The 17543-nt window shown below is 49.2% G+C and overlaps 1 protein-coding gene across 2 annotated transcripts; it reads right to left on the bottom strand.

The window, feature by feature from the left end:
- Window positions 1–6645: 6645 nt before the first annotated feature.
- Window positions 6646–8378, bottom strand: CLPS (colipase; the record flags this gene model as incomplete). 2 transcript variants are annotated; one of them, XM_080666382.1, is made up of 3 exons in its annotated part: window positions 6646–6918; window positions 7310–7432; window positions 8295–8378. In XM_080666382.1, the coding sequence occupies 3 exons, from the start codon at window positions 8376–8378 to the stop codon at window positions 6787–6789; spliced, it is 339 nt and encodes a 112-aa protein (XP_080522508.1). The 2 variants fall into 2 exon arrangements, with proteins under 2 accessions (XP_080522508.1, XP_080522509.1); XM_080666383.1 differs by lacking the exon at window positions 7310–7432 and having other exon boundaries at window positions 6787–6918.
- Window positions 8379–17543: the final 9165 nt, after the last annotated feature.

The raw sequence follows: 17543 nt of genomic DNA, 5'->3' as shown, positions 1-17543 counted from the left end.
TCATAGTGAGCAATCAAACTCCCAGTCTCCCGGTTGAACTCCCGAGGGGACAATTTGCATATTAGGCTTTTATATATATAGACTAGGGGCCCGATGAATGGATTCATGCACCAGTTGGGTCCCTCAGCCTGGCCTGTGGGGATCAGTGGACCTCTGCACCACCGCAGCTCAGCTTCACCCGCCAGCTCATTGGGCTCCAGGCCCCTGTCCGCGTTGATCTCGCACAGCATGAAGTAGTGCGGGAAGCAGTAGGTGGCCAGGGAGGAGCACTTCTCCCACTCATCCCCGCCCTGCTGCTGCTGCTGCACGGGCATGTAGGGGAAGTGTCCGCAAGAGAGGCTTGTGAGCCTGGTGGCTGGTGCCCGTCTGTCAGCTGAGTGGCGCTCCAGCTGTGGGAGTGCGCCAATCACCAGGGGGCAGCTCCTGAGTTGAGCGTCTGCCCCCTGGTGGTCAGTGCGCATCACAGCTACCGGCCAATCATCCGGTCATGCAGTCGTCTGGTCGCTTAGGCTTTTATATATGTACTAGAGGCCCGGTGCACAAAATTCGTGCACTGGGGGTGTGTCTCTTCTCCTCTGGCTATCGTGAGAGCCGTTCTCCTCCCGTGGCTGCCGCGATTGCCTTCTCCTCTCGTGCTGCTGCCTCTCCTGCGCCACCAGCCCTCGGCCCTCACAGCCGCTGCTGCTGCCGGCCCTCAGCCCTTGCAGCCACTGTGGCTTTGTCTGGAAGGACGTCTAGAAGACATCTGGTCTAATTAGCATATTACCCTTTTTTTTGGATTTGCTTCTTTTTAAAAAATATATATATTTTATTCATTTTTTACAGAGAGGAAGGGAGAGGGATAAAGAGCTAGAAACATCAATGAGAGAGAAACATCGATCAGCTGCCTCTTGCACACCTCCTACTGGGGATGTGACTGCAACCATGGTACATGTCCTTGACTGGAATCGAACCTGGGACCTTTCAGTCCGCAGGCTGACACTCTATCCACTGAGCCAAACCAGTTAGGGCATACTTCTTTTTTTAAAAATAAATCTTTATTGTTCAGATTATTACAATTGTTCCTCTTTTTTCCCCCCATAGCTCCCCTCCACCCGGTTCCCACTCCACCCTCTGCCCTTATCGCACCCCTCCTGCCACTGTCCTCATCCATAGGTGTACGATTTTTGTCCTGTCTCTTCCCGCACCCCCCACACCCCTTTCCCCCCAAGAATTGTCAGTCCACTCCGTTTTTATGCCCCTGATTCTATTATATTCACCAGTTTATTCTGTTCATCAGATTTTTAAAAATATATTTTTATTAATTTTTTACAGAGAGGAAGGGATAGAGAGCCAGAAACATCGATGAGAGAGAAACATCGATCAGCTGCCCCCTGCACAACCCCTACTGAGGATGTGCCTGCAACCAGGGTACATGCCCTTGACCGGAATCGAACCTGGGACCCTTCAGTCCGCAGGCCGATGCTCTATCCACTGAACCAAACCAGTCAGGGCCATCAGATTTTTTATTCACTTGATTTTTAGATTCACTTGTTGATAGATATGTATTTGTTATTCATAATTTCTATCTTTACCTTTTTCTTCTTCTTCCTCTTCTTAAAGAATACCTTTCAGCATTTCATATAATACTGGTTTGGCGGTGATGAACTCCTTTAGCTTTTTCTTATCTGTGAAGCTCTTTATCTGACCTTCAATTCTGAATGATAGCTTTGCTGGATAGAGTATTCTTGGTGCAGGTTCTTGCTATTCATCACTTTGAATATTTCTTGCCACTCCCATCTGGCCTGCATAGTTTCTGTTGAGAAATCAGCTGACAATCGTATGGGTGCTCCCTTGTAGGTAACTAACTGTTTTTCTCTTGCTCTTTTAAGATTCTCTCTTTGTCTTTTGCTCTTGGCATTTTAATTATGATGTGTCTTGGTGTGGTCCTCTTTGGATTCCTTTTGTTTGGGGTTCTGTGCGCTTCCTGGACTTGTAAGTCTATTTCTTTCACCAGGTGGGGGAAGTTTTCAGTCATTATTTCTTCCAATAGATTTTCAGTATCTTGCTCTCTCTCTTCTTCTGGCACCCCCATAATTCGGATGTTGGTACACTTGAAGTTGTCCCAGAGGCTCCTTACACTATCTTCATATTTTTGGATTATTTTTTCTTTTTGCTTTTCTGGTTGGGTGTTTTTTGCTCCTTTGTATTTCAAATCTTTGACTTGATTCGTGCGATCCTCTAGTCTGCTGTTGGATCTCTGTATGTTATTTTTTATTTCAGTCAATGTATGCTTAATTTCTAGTTGGTCCTTTTTCATATCCTCGAGGGTCTCGCTAAATTTATTAGCCTTTTCTAGAAAATTCTTGAAAAATCTTATAACCGTGGTTTTGAACTCTATATCCAGTCATTTGCTTTCCTCCATTTCTTTCATTTGTGACCTGTTTCTTTGTCTCCGCATTTTGGCTGCTTCCCTGAGTTGATAAGAGTGGCTTTGTGTGCTAGGAGTCCAATAGGGCCCAGTGGCTCAGCCTCCCCAGTTACCTGAGGTGGACACTCTTGGTGCACCCCTTTATGGGCTGTGTGCACAGTCTTGTTGTAGTTAAGCCTTGATTGTTATTGGTATCACTGGGAGGAATTGACCTCCAGGCCAACTGGCTATGAGGATCAGCTGTGTCTACGCTGGGAGAACTTCTGTGCTGGAGACACCCTTATGAGACAAGACTTGCAAAAGCCTCTGTGCTCAGCTTGGATGGGGCGGAGTCTCAGGGTGGAGTAGAGAGCAATGGCTTCTCATCAGCCCTGCCCTAAGAGGCCCCTGGGTCTCAGTGTCCCTCGGTAATCGCTGCAAGCACCTCTGAGAGAAAGCTGCCCTCGAGTTCCTCCCGCTGCCAGACAGTCCAGTTTCTCCCCGTATGAGTCTGGGTCCCCAGAGTCTCGCCCAGAACTGGAGTTCAGAGCAGTCGGGAGCTTTTGTCTCCCTCCTGATTGAGAAACCAGCCGCGTACTCAGTTGCCAGCCCTCTCCATGTGCGCGCCTCTGTACCTCTGCCTTCTGCAGCTCCTCTGAGTCTCAGTGTGTTTTTCTCTTTCCTTCTAGTTGTAGAATTTCCACTCAGCCAGCCTTCCTGTGGTTCTGGATGATGTCAATTTTGTCTTTTAGTTTTAGTTTTGAAATTGTTGTACGAGGCAGCAGTTTAGGTGTTTACCTATGCCGCCATCTTGGTTTCTTCCTCAGCATATTACCCTTTTATTGGTATAGATAGATGGGGGAGTTCACAGAAAAGTGTGACTCAATGAGGCAGTTAGAATTTGGGGCTTATATACCATCCAAATTAGGGCAGGGAAGGGGAGAAGGACACTTTTTAAAAAATATATTTTCATTGATTTCAGAGAGGAAGGGAGAGGGAGAGATAGAAACATCAATGATGAGAAAGAATCATTGATTGGCTGCTTCCTGCCTATTGGAGATGGAGCCTGCAACCCAGGTATGTTCCCTTGACCAGAATCAAACCTGCAACCCTTCAGTCCATAGGCTGACACTCTATCCACTGAGCCAAACCAGCCAGGGCAGAGAAGGACACTTTGGAAAATGACTTCTTAACAGGGGGAAAAGATGGAGGAGGGCATTTATGGGAAGACAAATGAGTTTCAGGAAAGATAAATGGGCTCGTAGGAGAGTAAATGGGAGAGAAATGACAACTGTGTGACAATGTCCACTTAGGTGTGGTGCAAACATCTCCTCTCCAATAATGAAGTCAATACAGCAAAAGAGTCCATCTTGGCTCGTTATAAGAAACCTCCCAGGAGGGGATTTATGACAATTGAGTTCTTTTGGAGGCCCTGCTTTTAGGTAGGTAAGGGGGTTCAGAAAAAAAGCCTATACTCAAATGCCTTCTGTTCAAAATAATTGTAATGCTACAGTGGTGTATTCTGGATCCCTTCACAACCCATAGATTCCTTCAGCTGCCCCTGGGGAAAAAGTGGTCATTGGTGAGGCCACTGCTGCCAGAATCTAGAGACCTTGGGGAGAAAGTGCTTCGAGGTGTAAGATGGCGCTTCTTCTGTGAAGAGTCAGTTCTCTAGGGCAGCCCTGTCCAATGGAAATAAAATGGAGCTATACATGTAATTTCAAATTTTCGAATAGCCATACTGAAAGGTAAAAAGAAACAGGTGGAATCAATTTTGAATCAAAGCTCTTTTTATTTTAACATGTAAAAATTATTTGAGATATTTTAGCTTTTTGGGGAACTTGGTCTTCAAAATCCAGTTTGTAATTTACCCTTCTCTCCATTCAGATGAGCCATATGCCAAGTGATAAACATGTGGCTGGCTGAGAGCTATTGTCTGAGACAACATAGGTTGCCAGGGTCCAGCATTAGGAATTTTTTATGGACTCTAGGCTGCAAATACCCCTGCTTCTATAGCTGAATATCTAGCAGGACTAGAAAAAGTTACAGCCATATGGGGAGTTCCTGGAAGTAGGCTGTTAAGATGGAAAGTGTCAATGTCAAGGCTACAGCCTCTAGGACAGCTGTATGTGAATTAGAAAATGAGAGGATGATGGGCTCAGGCTTAGAGAGAGAAAGGCTTTTTTTGAACAAGAGCAACAAGAGCCCCAGGCTCCCCTTTGTCCAGCAGCCTTGTATTAGCCAGGCTCAGGATAAAGAAACAAGTATTCCAGGTGAAATATATTTAATACAAGGGAACAGGGGTCTGAGCCACTTGCTTCTGCAGAGCCCAGCTCCCTACTCACTCCTGGAAACTAAGGACGCTTTGCTCGTGTCCCCACAGTCTGTAACACAGTGCTGGGCACTGTGGTCACTCAGTAGTTGTGTGAAGAAGTAAGTGAGTGCCGAGCCCCGCAGAGCTGAATCTGGTCACCAAGAAGTATGCCCCACCCTTGCCTCAGGGCCTGAGACCCCTATGGGTTAAGATGTTGAAAGCTCCTCTGGTTGAGCACTAACTCAGGTGTGGCAGACACTGGAACCAGCCATTGCCCCCCTTCCTTGCTCACTGAACCCCAATATTGTTTGAGTAATAATGTGTCCAACCCCTGGAGAGGGACCATGATTAATCTACCACATTCCCTTTGCCCAATACTTGCTTTCCCAGCCTCCCTTGCAGCTAGAGGTGGTCAGGTGACCTATTGTAGACATGGAGATATGGGGAAGTCTTCCTGGAGGCTTTAGCACAAGACAAGAAAGTGTGCTAGGGAACCTACCTGCCCTCACTCCCTATCCCACCCTCTGCTCTGCACTTTCTCACTTAGCATATAGTGAGAGGATATGACATTAGGAGCTGCTATGCAGGCGTTTGCCAACTGAGAAGGTCAAGAGAATAGTGGATCTGCCAGCCCCCAAACAAATGCCAGCACCTCCTATCTCTAGACTTCTTGATTCATGAGAAATATATGCCCCTATGTTTAAAGCCGTATTACTTGTTTTTGTTTTTGGTTACAGCTGAATCGAGTCCCTAACTCATAATCCTAATGGTTACTCGAAGGATTCTTTGATCCCGGAACTACAGATTCCTGGGGCTGGGAGAACACCTCAGTTTCACTGAGTTTACTCTCCCACAGCCTTAGTGTGACTCCTCTCCAGCATCCCCACTCAGTGAACCTCCACTTGCACATCTCAGACGGGGACCCCAGGTTTGAGTATGAAATTTTTATATTAAGCCAAAACTAAATTTCCTGCAATTCCACCCAATTGTCTTGGTATGGATAATTGGGAAAGAACAGGGAATTGTAGAAAAGAGGTGGGGGTGGAGTTAGACGGGTTTAGTGTCAACTTTTTCTACTTCTGTGACATCGGGCAAGGTTCTGAATCTCTCTAAACCTCAGTCTTTTATCTCTAAAGTGGAGACAACCATTCTCCCAGGATCTCTGTGAGGGTCTGACTGGCGAGCACAGGAAGCCCACAGCGATGTTGGTGATCTGTGTTAGGTCTGATCAAATAATTGATCGATAGCCCCTCCCCTGGGGACTGACTTTTAGGCCACTTCACAATGGACATTCCACGTGCTAGGATCACATTCCACCTGCTAAGACCATTATCTCTTCCCTCCGGAGTTTCCCAGAATCCAGACCTGCACAGAGAATTCTCCGCCCAGAAAAAGCGCGCCGAGAGTCCTTTAAAAACCTCTAACTCCCAGTCTTTGGGGGCTGATGCCATTTTGGGGCTCAGCCCATCTGGTACCCAGATGACCTAATAAATTCATAATTCTTTACCCCTTTTGGCCTCACGTGTTCCCCCTCACAGTCTGACCCTTCACACATGCGTGTGTCCTCTGGTTGTCACATTGGAGAGTTGGGGCCCAGAACAGAGGTGTGAGCCCAGCACAGGGGACAGGTAAGCTTTGATGCAGGGCAAAGAATAGGGTCAATATAGCTCCCCACCAGTGGGGTTGTGTGTGCATGTGTGTGTGTACACATGCTTGCCTGTCTTTTTGTCTGAGAACCCAAGGGGCAAGGAGGGCCTCCCAGGGAGGAGGGATTGCTCCCCAGAAATGGGGAGGTCCTCTGAGGCCTTAGAACCTTGTCTCGCTGTGCAGCCTCATCCCGCTGGTGGGAGACCCCGCCCTCCTTCCTCTGGCCCGTTTGCTCTGATGGGGCAAAGGCTCTGTGAAAGGAGCATCAAGGAAGACACCAGCTCGGCAGTAACATCCAGGCGCGGGGAGGGGCTTTAATTGCCAAGAACCCAATCAGAAAATGGAGGTGCTGGTCCAGGGGGTGGCCAGCCAGGGAGAAGAGGTACAGGAGGAGCATCCTTCGGCGGGCTGGGCCGGGGCATGGCTGGTGGGGCTTTCACTCCTTGGAGCGGCCCTGGTCTCGGCAGGTGCCAAAGTTGGTGTTGGTGATGGAGCCCACGATGGACTTGTCCGCCTCGCAGGTCAGGCCCCGCTCGCAGGGACACTTGTAGTAAACCCCGTAGAGCGTCTGCGGAGACACGGCGCCAGGGGAGTCACAGGCTGAGGGGATCCCTTGCCTTGGATCTGACCCCAGAACCAGCCGGCAGTCCGCCTTTCGGGAGGTGCGTCTCCCTGACTGCCTCCCCCGGCCGGCCGTGGCTCCCGCTCTGGCTTGTCTGCTCTGACTAACACGATCTGTCTGGGGACCTCTATTTACCCACCATGAAACGGGATACCCAGTCCCTGCCCCGCCCACTCCCTGGTCAGCTGTGGGACCCTGGGGTGGGAAAGGGCTTGGAGGCCCGCTGACCTTCCTCTGTCTCCCCAGCATTGGAAGTTCTGGCTCCCCTCCTCCCCATCCATCCCCAAGCCTGGAGGCCCTGCCATCCGGGCGTCCCCCTCCCAGCCCTGGGACCCACCTTGGCAGAGCACTCGCTGTTCTCGCTGGCCTTGGGCGCGCAGCGGGCCAGGCTCAGCCCGCTCGTCCGGTGGCAGCACTTGCTCTTGCACTGGGCGCTGTTCAGGCAGAGCTCGCCCTCCTCCTGCGGGGGCAGCCGTCAGCGGGACCCTCCGGGCCGGCTCCACCTACCGCTGGCAGTGCCTCCCGGCCACCCCCACCCCGTGAGGGAGGGCGGTGTGGTGCAGTGAGGCAGCCAGGGCGGAGGCAGGACACCCGATTCCAGCACCGGCTGTACCACCACCTCCCTGGGTGACCCTGGGGTCGTGCCCCCTTGCCTCAGTGCTCCCATGGAGGATGCCCATGTGGCCCCCAAACGGCCTCCAAGTCTCTGGGTCCCACAGGCCTGTGAGGAAGGAGCTGTGAAAATGAAGGACCTTCTCCCTGAAAAACTCCTCCCTCCCTACAGACCTGTGCACATGATCTCAGCAGGGCGCTGCCCCCAGCCCGTGCGTGGCACCCAGTTAGGGATCTCTAGATGGGGTGGGTGGCCCCGAGAGATTCCGGTTCTGCCCTGGGGAGAGGCAGTGTGTGTATGTGTGGCGGGGGTTGTGGGGGGGTGGAGTGTGGCTCTCCAGGTTGATAGGAAGGGTTCCTCAGGTCGTTCGTGTGATGACTGAATGTCTGTGAGGCTCTTAGGACTGTCTGTTCCCTGGAAGTGGGCACTGGGGTTGGAGCCAGTCACTGGGAAGCTTAAGCACTGGGCCCTGAGCCACGCTTTCAGGAGGGGTGCCCAGGGCTCTAGTTTGCAAACCCCCTTAGCCAGGCTGAACCACTGCTCTGAGCATGTGCCCTGCGGGTCAGCTTCTCTGGGGCCCCTGGGGAGGAGGCACAGGACAGGGCACAGGCAGTGAAAGAAGGCGCCTCACCTCCCAGCCCTGGGCAGCCCCAGGGGGACCCCAGAGGTCAGGAGCCACGCCTAAAACCCCACCGGAGGAGCCTCCTACCAGGTTGACAATGATTCCGCGGGGGTCGGGAACCGCGTAGGCCACCGCCAGGGTGACAAGCAGAAGGACAAGGATCTTCTCCATGATGAGTGGGCACAGCTGGTTTAGGAGCAGCCAGCAGGTCAGGTGGCAGAAGACAGAGCCAGTTGGGGTGCTGGGGCTATAAAAGGCCCTGTCCACATGTGACCCACCTTCCCTGTCTCACAGGGCTGCCGTGAGCAGGGGCCCAGCTGTGGCATGCCGCTTGCAGGGGGGGGGGGGAGGGGGGGAGGGGGGTCCTGATAAGGTAAGTGGGTGGCACCTGGGCACCTGGTTGTGTGTGGGGTGGTGGGTGGTGATATTGCGTCATGTGCAGAGTGTGGGCTCTGGGACACTTTTACCTGCACAAGTTACTCGCTGAGCAAGTTATCTATTCTGCGTCGCATTTTCCTTATCTGTCAACTGGAGGGTAATTTCAAGAGTTGTAAGGGTTGCCCTGGCCGGTGTGGCTCAGTTGGTTGGGCATCGTCCTGCACACTGAGGGGTTGCCAGTTCAATTCCGGTGAGGGCACATGCCTGGGTTGTGGGCTCCGTCCCCCTTGGGGGTGTGCAGGAGGCAGCCGATGGATGATGTTTCTCTCTCCCCACCTCTCTAAAAATCAATTAAAAATCTTAAAAAATATTTGTAAGGGTTAATTGAATTGATATGTTATTTATATATTAATAGATAGATAGAGCTCAGGACAGGGCTTGGCACATGTGAGCAGTGTGTGTTGGCCGCTGCTATTGTTGCTGTCTTTCACCTCTAGTGCCCTGAGCTCCTCAGCGGGGCTGGGACGAAGGTGAGGGAAGACAGGCCCCCGTGTAAGCGCCTCCTGGAATTTCCATCTGAAGCCCCTCTCTTCCTTACCCTAGTCTGGCCTTGCTCTGGCCCCACCCAAAGCCAGGTACCTGGCATGTCGGGCTCAGGTGAGGAGGCCGCCCCAGGCCTCTTTAGGTCCCTGTGGCTGACCAGGTCTGCAGCCTCGTGGGGGATGGAGGGGGATGTGTGTTCTGGCTCTGGGTGCACCTCCTCCCGCCCTCACACCAGGCTGTCTCCAAGAGCAGTTTCAGAGGCCCTTAGGAAGTCCTCAAACGATTCTCTCCAGTTTCCTTTTTTCACTTAATACCTGCAATTCCAGCATTTAAGACTCACCCTTCAGTTCAGGCTTCACTGACCCTGGCCCCAAGCCAAGGCCACGAGTGTGTGGGAGGCAGTCTGAGCCTCAGGGCCCAGGGCTAGAGCCTGGGAAGGGTGCAGCTGCCTGCGTGTGCTCAGGTGTGGGCAGCACAGCTTTCCCAAGAGGACTGGCCAGCGCAGCCAGGCCCCTTCCCCAGCCCGGGAAGTGGAAATCAGCTCCCCTGGGAGGCCCCAGGTGGGGTTGCCTCAAGCACAGCTCTGATCCACACAGACATGGCTTCAAAACTCAGCACTAACTAGCTACATGACCTTGGACAAGGGATTTACATTTATAAGCTCCCTGAGCCCGTTTCCTCATCTGTCTAAGGAGGGCGAGGGCTCCTTCATTCGATGAGGATTGAATAAGACCATGTCTGTGGTGTGACACCATGAATGGACCTAGACTCTAGGTCCTAGAAGGTATTCTGCTGAGTGAGATAAGCCAGACAGAGAAACACAAATACCATATGATTTCACTTACATGTGGAATCTAATGAACAAAATAAATGAACAAACAAAACTAACTCATAGATACAGAGAACAAACTGATGATTGCCAGAGGGGAAGGGGTTGGTGAAAAAGGTGAAGGGATTAAGAAATACAAATTGGCAGCTACAAAATAGTCACGGGATGTAAAGTTCAGTATAGGGAATATAGTCAATAATATTGTAATAACTATGTATGGTGCCAGCTGGGCACTAGACTTTTCAGGGGGGGTCACTTCATAAGTTATGCAAATTTCTAACCACTATGTTGTACACCTGAAACTAATCTATAATAATAAAAGCGTATTATGTTAATTAGACCGGACAGCCAAACGACCTTCTGGACATCCTTTTGGACGACCTTCCGGACCAAGCCAGGGCTGCGAGGGCCGAGGCAAGCTGAATTTCGTGCATGGGGCCTCTAGTATAATATATTTTTTATTGATTTCAGAGAGAAAGGGAGAGGGAGAGAGAGCTAGAAACATCAATGACTGGGGATTGAGCCTGCAACCCGGACATCAAACCCGGGACCCTTCAGTCTGCAGGCTGATGCGCTATCCACTGAGTCAAACCAGTTAGGGCTTAAACTAATACAATATTGAATGTCAATTGTAATTGAAAAAATAAAATAAATTAAAATTAACATTTAAAAAAAAGATAATGGTGCTCATTTCGGCAGTACATATATTTAAAAAAAAGACAACCCTAGCCAGTTTGACTCAGTGGATAGAGCATCGGCCTGCAGACTGAAGGGTCTCAGATTTGATTCCGGTCAGGGGGGTGTGCCTTGGTTGCGGGCACATCCCCATCGGGGGGTGTGCAGGAGGCAGCTGATGGATGTTTCTCTCTCATCGATGTTTCTGACTCTCTCTCCCTCTCCCTTCTTCTCTGTAAAAAAATCAATAAAAATAAAAGACAACGTATGTAGAACCCCCGTGGAAGTGCCTGGCGCATAGTAGGTGCTCAACCTGAGTACTACCTTCCCTTTCCCCTCCCCCTTATACCAATTGAGTGAGAAATATAAGGGAGCAACTGTAGGAGCCAGCCAGGAGCCCCTCAAAATGAGAGAAACCCACCCAATTCCGGAGACACGGAAATAACATTGATTAAAGCAACACTGTCCTTTCTTATTTTTATGGAACTCAGTGGTTAACATCACTTTTCCCCTGAGCTCCTCCTGGCTCCTTCTGCTCTCTCCTTCCCGCTTCACCCCAACACTCCTGGGGGAAGCTAATTAAGGTTCCCTTCCCACACTGAGGCAGGGAAGGAATGAGGAGCTGTTTCTATCTGTGAATGAAGCTGTGAAACGCATCAGCCCTGTCTCCATCTGCTCATGGCCAGCTTCCGAAAGAAGAAAGAATGGAGTTTTTCCCGTTACAAGTGGAGAGCATAGTGAAGAGAATGTGGGCAAGGTCTGCTTCCAAACTGTTAAGCAAGAATGAAGTGCTTTCTGTATCAAAACCTCACAATGTTTGTCCTGGCCGATGTGGCTCAGTGGTTACAGTGTCAGCCCGCGGACGGAAGGGTCGCAGGTTTGGTTCCGGGTCAAGGGCGTGTACCTGGGTTGTAGGTTCATTCCTAGGCCGAGGTGTGTATGGGAGGCAAGTAATCGATTGTCTCTCTCACATCCATGTTTCTCTGTCTCTCTCCCCACCTCCCTCCCTTCCTTCCACTCTTTCTAAAAACCAATGGGAAAAAGATCTTCGGGTGAGGATTAAACAAACAACAACAACAAAAAACTCACAAGGTTTAACCAGCCCTTCCCCAATCCAAGGAGCCTTTTGCTTTGGGGTTTCCCCTTCAAAAAAGAACTGAGTTCTGGTTCCCACGTGCAGTCATATGGGTTTTATTCACAGGTGTGAGTGAGAAAAGCCGCCAGGCGTCCTCAAACTACAGCCCGCGGGCCACATGCGGCCCGCCGAGGACATTTATCCGGCCCGCCGGGTGCCGCTGCCTGTCCTGCTTAGCAGCCGACTCGTCCCGGGCCTGCAGTGCGCATAGGAATTTGTTCATAGTTTTTTTTTTTAAACTATAGTCTGGCCCTCCAACGGTCTGAGGGACAGTGAACTGGCCCCCTGTTTAAAAAGTTTGAGGACCCCTGCGCGTAGACCAAAGAAATACAGACTGCGAATCCATTTACCTGAAGCTCAAGAAGAGGCAAAACTAACCCCTGGTGATAAAAGTCTTCAGGGAGGGATCCTGACTGGGAGGGGCAGTGGGGGCCTTCTGGAGTGTTGGAATTGTTTTAAGTCTTGATCTGGGGTGTTGGTAGCACATTGCTGCATGTGATGTAGACACTGCATCTCAATTGAAAAACAAACAAAAAATGGAGCAAAATTCTCCCTGGTCATCTTGCCACCTGGGATGCTGGGGGTTGGGGTGGCTAGGCCTCCTGCTGAGTGGGGTGGGGACGAAGTGGTTTTAAACCTAGAAATGGGGCCAACTCCTCCTAGGTGTCTCCCAGTCTCCACTGTCCAAGATGGGCCCCAGACACCTGAGGGTGGGCCTCGGGCCGCCACGCTAGGAAACAAGCCCGTCTTTGCTCCCCGCACGACAGACAGGACAGGGCTGGGCATCTGGTCTACGCCCCCCTCTGGGGTGTAGCCTGTGCCCAACAGCTCTTTTCCAGCGGGTCTGAGACTCAGAACTAGGGAGCCCAGGAGGGCAGTGCTGATGTGCTGATGAGGAAAAGGAGAAAGCTGGTTAGTAGAGGGAAGGAAGCACGGAGTAGCCCAAGCATGTCAAACTCACGGCCCGAGCTCTGCATGTGGCCCACAACAAATATTTTTGCAGCCCAGCCAGTATAATGGTATGTAAGAAACGTTTTAATAAAAATTTCGTAACTTAATTTTTACAATATCCTGTTATACATAATTATTAATAACTAACTACAACCTTCACTAATGACTGATTACTATAATCATGTTGTATTCATTTCCCTTATGAGCCTTACCTGCAGGCACACCATTTCTCTTCACTAATACTAGCAGTGAATATTTTAGCAGCCAGTGGCCATGTCATTAGTCTTGGACTGACTTGTTTGGTGTGCGCAACAGGAAATATTTCGCTTTCGGAGAACAAGAAAAATATGTTTATTTGTGTTACCCTTATTAATTTGTGCAGTTATTCAGTGTCTGGTAAGTTAATGTTCAAGAAAAAATAATTTTTTTATATTTTATTGATTTTTTTTTACAGAGAAGAAGGGAGAGGGATAGAGAGTTAGAAACATCGATGAGAGAGAAGCATCGATCAACTGCCTCCTGCACACTCCCCACTGGGGATGTGCCTGCAACCAAGGTACATGCCCTTGACCGAAATCGAACCTGGGACCCTTGAGTCCGCAGGCCGACGCTCTATCCACTGAGCCAAACCGGTTAGGGCAAAAAAAAAATATTAATTTTTATTAAAATGTTCTATTATTTTATGTTAACGATGACTCACTTATTTCAGCCCTTTGTATTCAGCATGTCTCTATCAAAATAAACCTACGTTCTATGAAAATTTACGCTTTTGTTTTTTTGCGGCCACATAAGCTCACACCTTGTTTATTTGGCCCGTGTTAGCCTTGGGGTCTGACATGCTTGGCTTAGCCATTCAGAAAGAGGCAGTGGCAGCCATGGCCTGACTTCCTGATGGAGTTCCAGGTCCTGGTTACACACGTGCACACATGTGCATGCACACACACACACACCCTCCCTTCCCATGGGGACTGCATTTCTGCCCCTGTGGGGCCTGAAACTCCCCTGTATTTGCTGAGGCCACCAGCACAGACATCTCAGTTCTGGGAAAGAGCTCACAATTCTGGGTCAAGGTCGGATGTGTGACAACCGAGGAGTCAGAGCGGGGAGAGACAGGGGTTCCCCTCAAGATTCAGGTTCCCCACCAAGAGACTCAAGTTGGCCCAGCTTGTATCCCCCAAACCTCTTCCCATGGCGGGGCCAGGGCAGAGCCCTGAGGTGGGGAGGGATTCCGGGCAAACAATAGATGCCTCCTCCATTCCACTGTAGGCTGCCCAGCCTGCAGACAACCTTTCTTCCCCACGAAGTAGCTCAGATTACAGTTGGGCTGCACCAGAATTGTAACTTCTCATTTCCTCTGATTATCGGCCATCTTGTTGTGAGGGCGGCAGTGAGGCTCAGCCTGCAGGGTTCTTCTCACCTCTTGCTCTCCTGACCAAGCCTGGACTGAGGGGAAGGAGCAGGGAGGGGCCTGGATGGTCTTCGGTGGCTGCTGTGACCATGTCCCTCGTTCTACCTCACCCTTCTGGTCCCTGAAATTGTGGCTCTGTTCTCTCAGTGTGGTCCCTCCCTTCAGCTGGTGAAAAGCCTCAGGGACCCACTTTCCACGTTCACAAGGCCCGCTCCCTGTCCGTGTTCCCCTCACACACATCGCACTGCCCTCTGTAAGACCAACATGCGTGCTTGGCCCAGGTCTCCCAAGTCACTGCCCAGGGCTGTCCAGGATGTCTTTGTGAGGTCACCCCCTTTTAGTTTGGTCACGACCACATCTCAGTATTCTGTAGCTTAGAGGCTAAATTGTAAAGTTAGCCGCCTCCAAGAAAGAAGAGTTATAAGATACATAAATACAGGGTGTCCCCAAAAATGTGTACACAATTTAACAGCTGATAACTCACTCCATTTTCACTCCTTTTCAGGTTTAACTGATTTGAAATAATGGGTGAAGCCAGACTAAGCTTTGAACAAGGAACATTTATCCACTAGCCCTTTTATGGGGACACAGAAGAGATAAAGTTCACACTACAAACTGGCAACAGCTGAGGGCTCACAAATACCGAACGAAATGATTCTTGATGTTTGCGATTCCACTGCTTCGTGTTATCAGCAGCGCCAGGAACAGGATGGTCATCAGTTTGAAAATAGAAGTTGACAAAGAAAATTATTCATTTCTGTAGATTCTTTTAAATTTTGAAAGTGAACTGTATGTTAATAAACACTGACTTTATACTCATTCAAAGTGTGTAAACATTTTGGGGGACACCCTATATATGCATGAGACAGCAAGAAGAAAACTGGGTGGATGCTCGAGTCCTTTCTGCAGATGCTACTGCCTGCGGGTAGTTCTTAGACTTTCATCCGCCACCCCCACCCCAGGTGCCTGCTCTCGGCCTGCATCTCTGCGGACCAGGGGTCCTTATGACCCAGACCTTCTGTTCCTGAGACAGCTGGGCTCTTGATGGGCCTGCCCTGTGTTGGGTGACGAAGTCTTCATTAATGTTTCTGCCATTAATTTTTACACTGGACTTGGCAGTAACAGAAGGCAGGCCAGGCATGATGAGTTCAACACACACTCCTCTCCCTCGGTGTGCAGCACCCTTCTCCTCTGGGCACCCTCCAATGTTAGTTGCTCCCCCTCCCCCCTTTAAAAATTAAAGTGTAATTGACACTGTAAAAGTCACCCTTTGTAGTTACAGTTCTATGAGTTTTAACAAATGCAGACACCATGTAACTACCACCAAATCCAATGGACAGATCCTGGCGCCTACCAATCTGTTTTATTTCCCTACAGGTCTGCCCTTCCCATAATGTGATATGATGAACTCACACATACTGTTGGGGGTCTGGCTCCTTTTTAAAAAATATATATATTTTTATTGATTTCAGAGAAGAAGGGGCAGAGAGGGAGAGATAGAGAGATAGAAACATCAATGATGAGAGAGAATCATTGATCGGATGCCTCCTGCACACCCCCTAATGGGGATCGAGCCAGCAACCCGGGCATGTGCCCTTGACTGGAATCGAACCTGGGACCCTTTAGTCCCCAGGCCGACGCACTGTCCACTGAGCCAAACTGGCTAGGGCGGGGCCTGGCTCCTTTTACTTAGCACAGGTGTCTAAGATCTGCACACGCTGTCCCAGGGTCTGTAGATCCTTAATTTATGTTTCCGGACCCTTTGTCACAGTGGAACCGCAGCATGCCTATCCATTCCCCTGCTGAAGGACATTTGGGCTATTTCTGAAAAGTTTGGGACAGTTATGAACAAAGATGCTACACATTTGTGCACAGGTCTTGGTGTGAACACATGTTTTCACTTCTCTGGGACGAATACCCACAAATGAGATGGGCCAGTCTCATGCCAAATGTTTGCTTCAATTTCTAAGAGATGTCAAAACGCTTTCCAAAGTGGCTGAACCAGCGTGGGTTTCCATCAGCAGGACTCAGCATCATCAGGTGATTTGTTTAATTCTGCCTTTCTACTGGGTGTGCAGTGCCATGTCACTGTGGTTCAATGTGCATTTCCCTGCCAACTAATGATGGTTAGCATTTTCTCATGTGTTAACTGCCATCCATATATCTTCCCTGCGGAAGTGTTTGTGAGAGTCTTTTGCCAGCCAATCTTTAATTGGCTTGTTTGTTTTCTTATTACTGAGTTGTGAGAGTTATAGATGTCACATCAGGGGCTCAAAGTTTGTTGAGATTCTTGGGAGCCATAGTGACTGCTGCGTCTGCCTGGGGGCAGATCGGTTCACTGTCTCCATCTGCCCACGATGGACACCTTGTTAGGAGTCTGAGCCAGTGTGGTGGGGTGAACTTTAACCAGAAACTGCCAAAACACCCCCAACAGGGGAAATAATTAAACAATTATTACACAAGCTTTAAAATAATGTTTTTGAAAAAAATAGTAATATGAGAAAATATTAATGGTGTGATGCAAAGTGAAAAAATTGTATACTAAATTGTACATACATTATCAGCTGACTGTAATACAGTATGTGCAGAAGGAGGGAAATACACTGAAATGTTAAGAGAGGTAATGATAATAATATACAAATAATAATAAAAACATTTTTGAGCACTTTGCATGTTGGGCCCTGGGCTAAGCAGTTTACACATATTATTTTACCTGACATTTATATGGTAGAAACTATTATCACCCCCATTTTATATATGATGAAACTGAGGCTCATGGATGGTCCCTTAGCTAAGTGCTGATTCAAATCCAGACTGCCTAAAAGCCAAAAGTCCAATTAAAAAAAAAATCCTCATGCGAGAATATGTTTTCATTGATTTTTTAAAATATATATATTTTTTTATTGATTTGAGAGAGAAAGAAAGAACTCACAACCCAGGTATGTATGTGCCCTAATGGGGAATCGAACCTACCACCCTTTGGAGTACAGGACAAAGCTCCAATCACTGATCCACACCAGCAAGGGCCAAAGCCCATCTTTTTTTTTTTTTTTTTTTGTAAATATATTTTTATTGATTTCAGAGAAGAAGGGAGAGAGAGATAGAAACATCAATGATGAGAGAATCATTGATCAGCTGCCTCCTGCACACCCCCTACTGGGGACTGAGCCCACAACCTGGGCATGTGACCTTGAGTGGAATCAAACCCGGGACCCTTCAGTCCACAGGCCGACTCTCTATCCACTGAGCCAAACCGGCTAGGGCTGTCCATCTTTTTTTTTTTTAATGTTTATTATTTTTTAAATATGTTTTTATTGATTTCAGCGAGGCGAAGGAAGAGGGAGAGAGAGAGAAACATCAATGAGAGCCCAGCGGTGTGCTCAGTGGTTGAGCACCCATCCATGAACCAAGAGGTCA

The sequence above is a fragment of the Plecotus auritus genome (assembly GCF_963455305.1).
Source record: "Plecotus auritus genome assembly, chromosome: 4".
Taxonomy (NCBI): domain Eukaryota; kingdom Metazoa; phylum Chordata; class Mammalia; order Chiroptera; family Vespertilionidae; genus Plecotus; species Plecotus auritus.
This window is presented reverse-complemented; position numbering and strand designations above follow the sequence as displayed.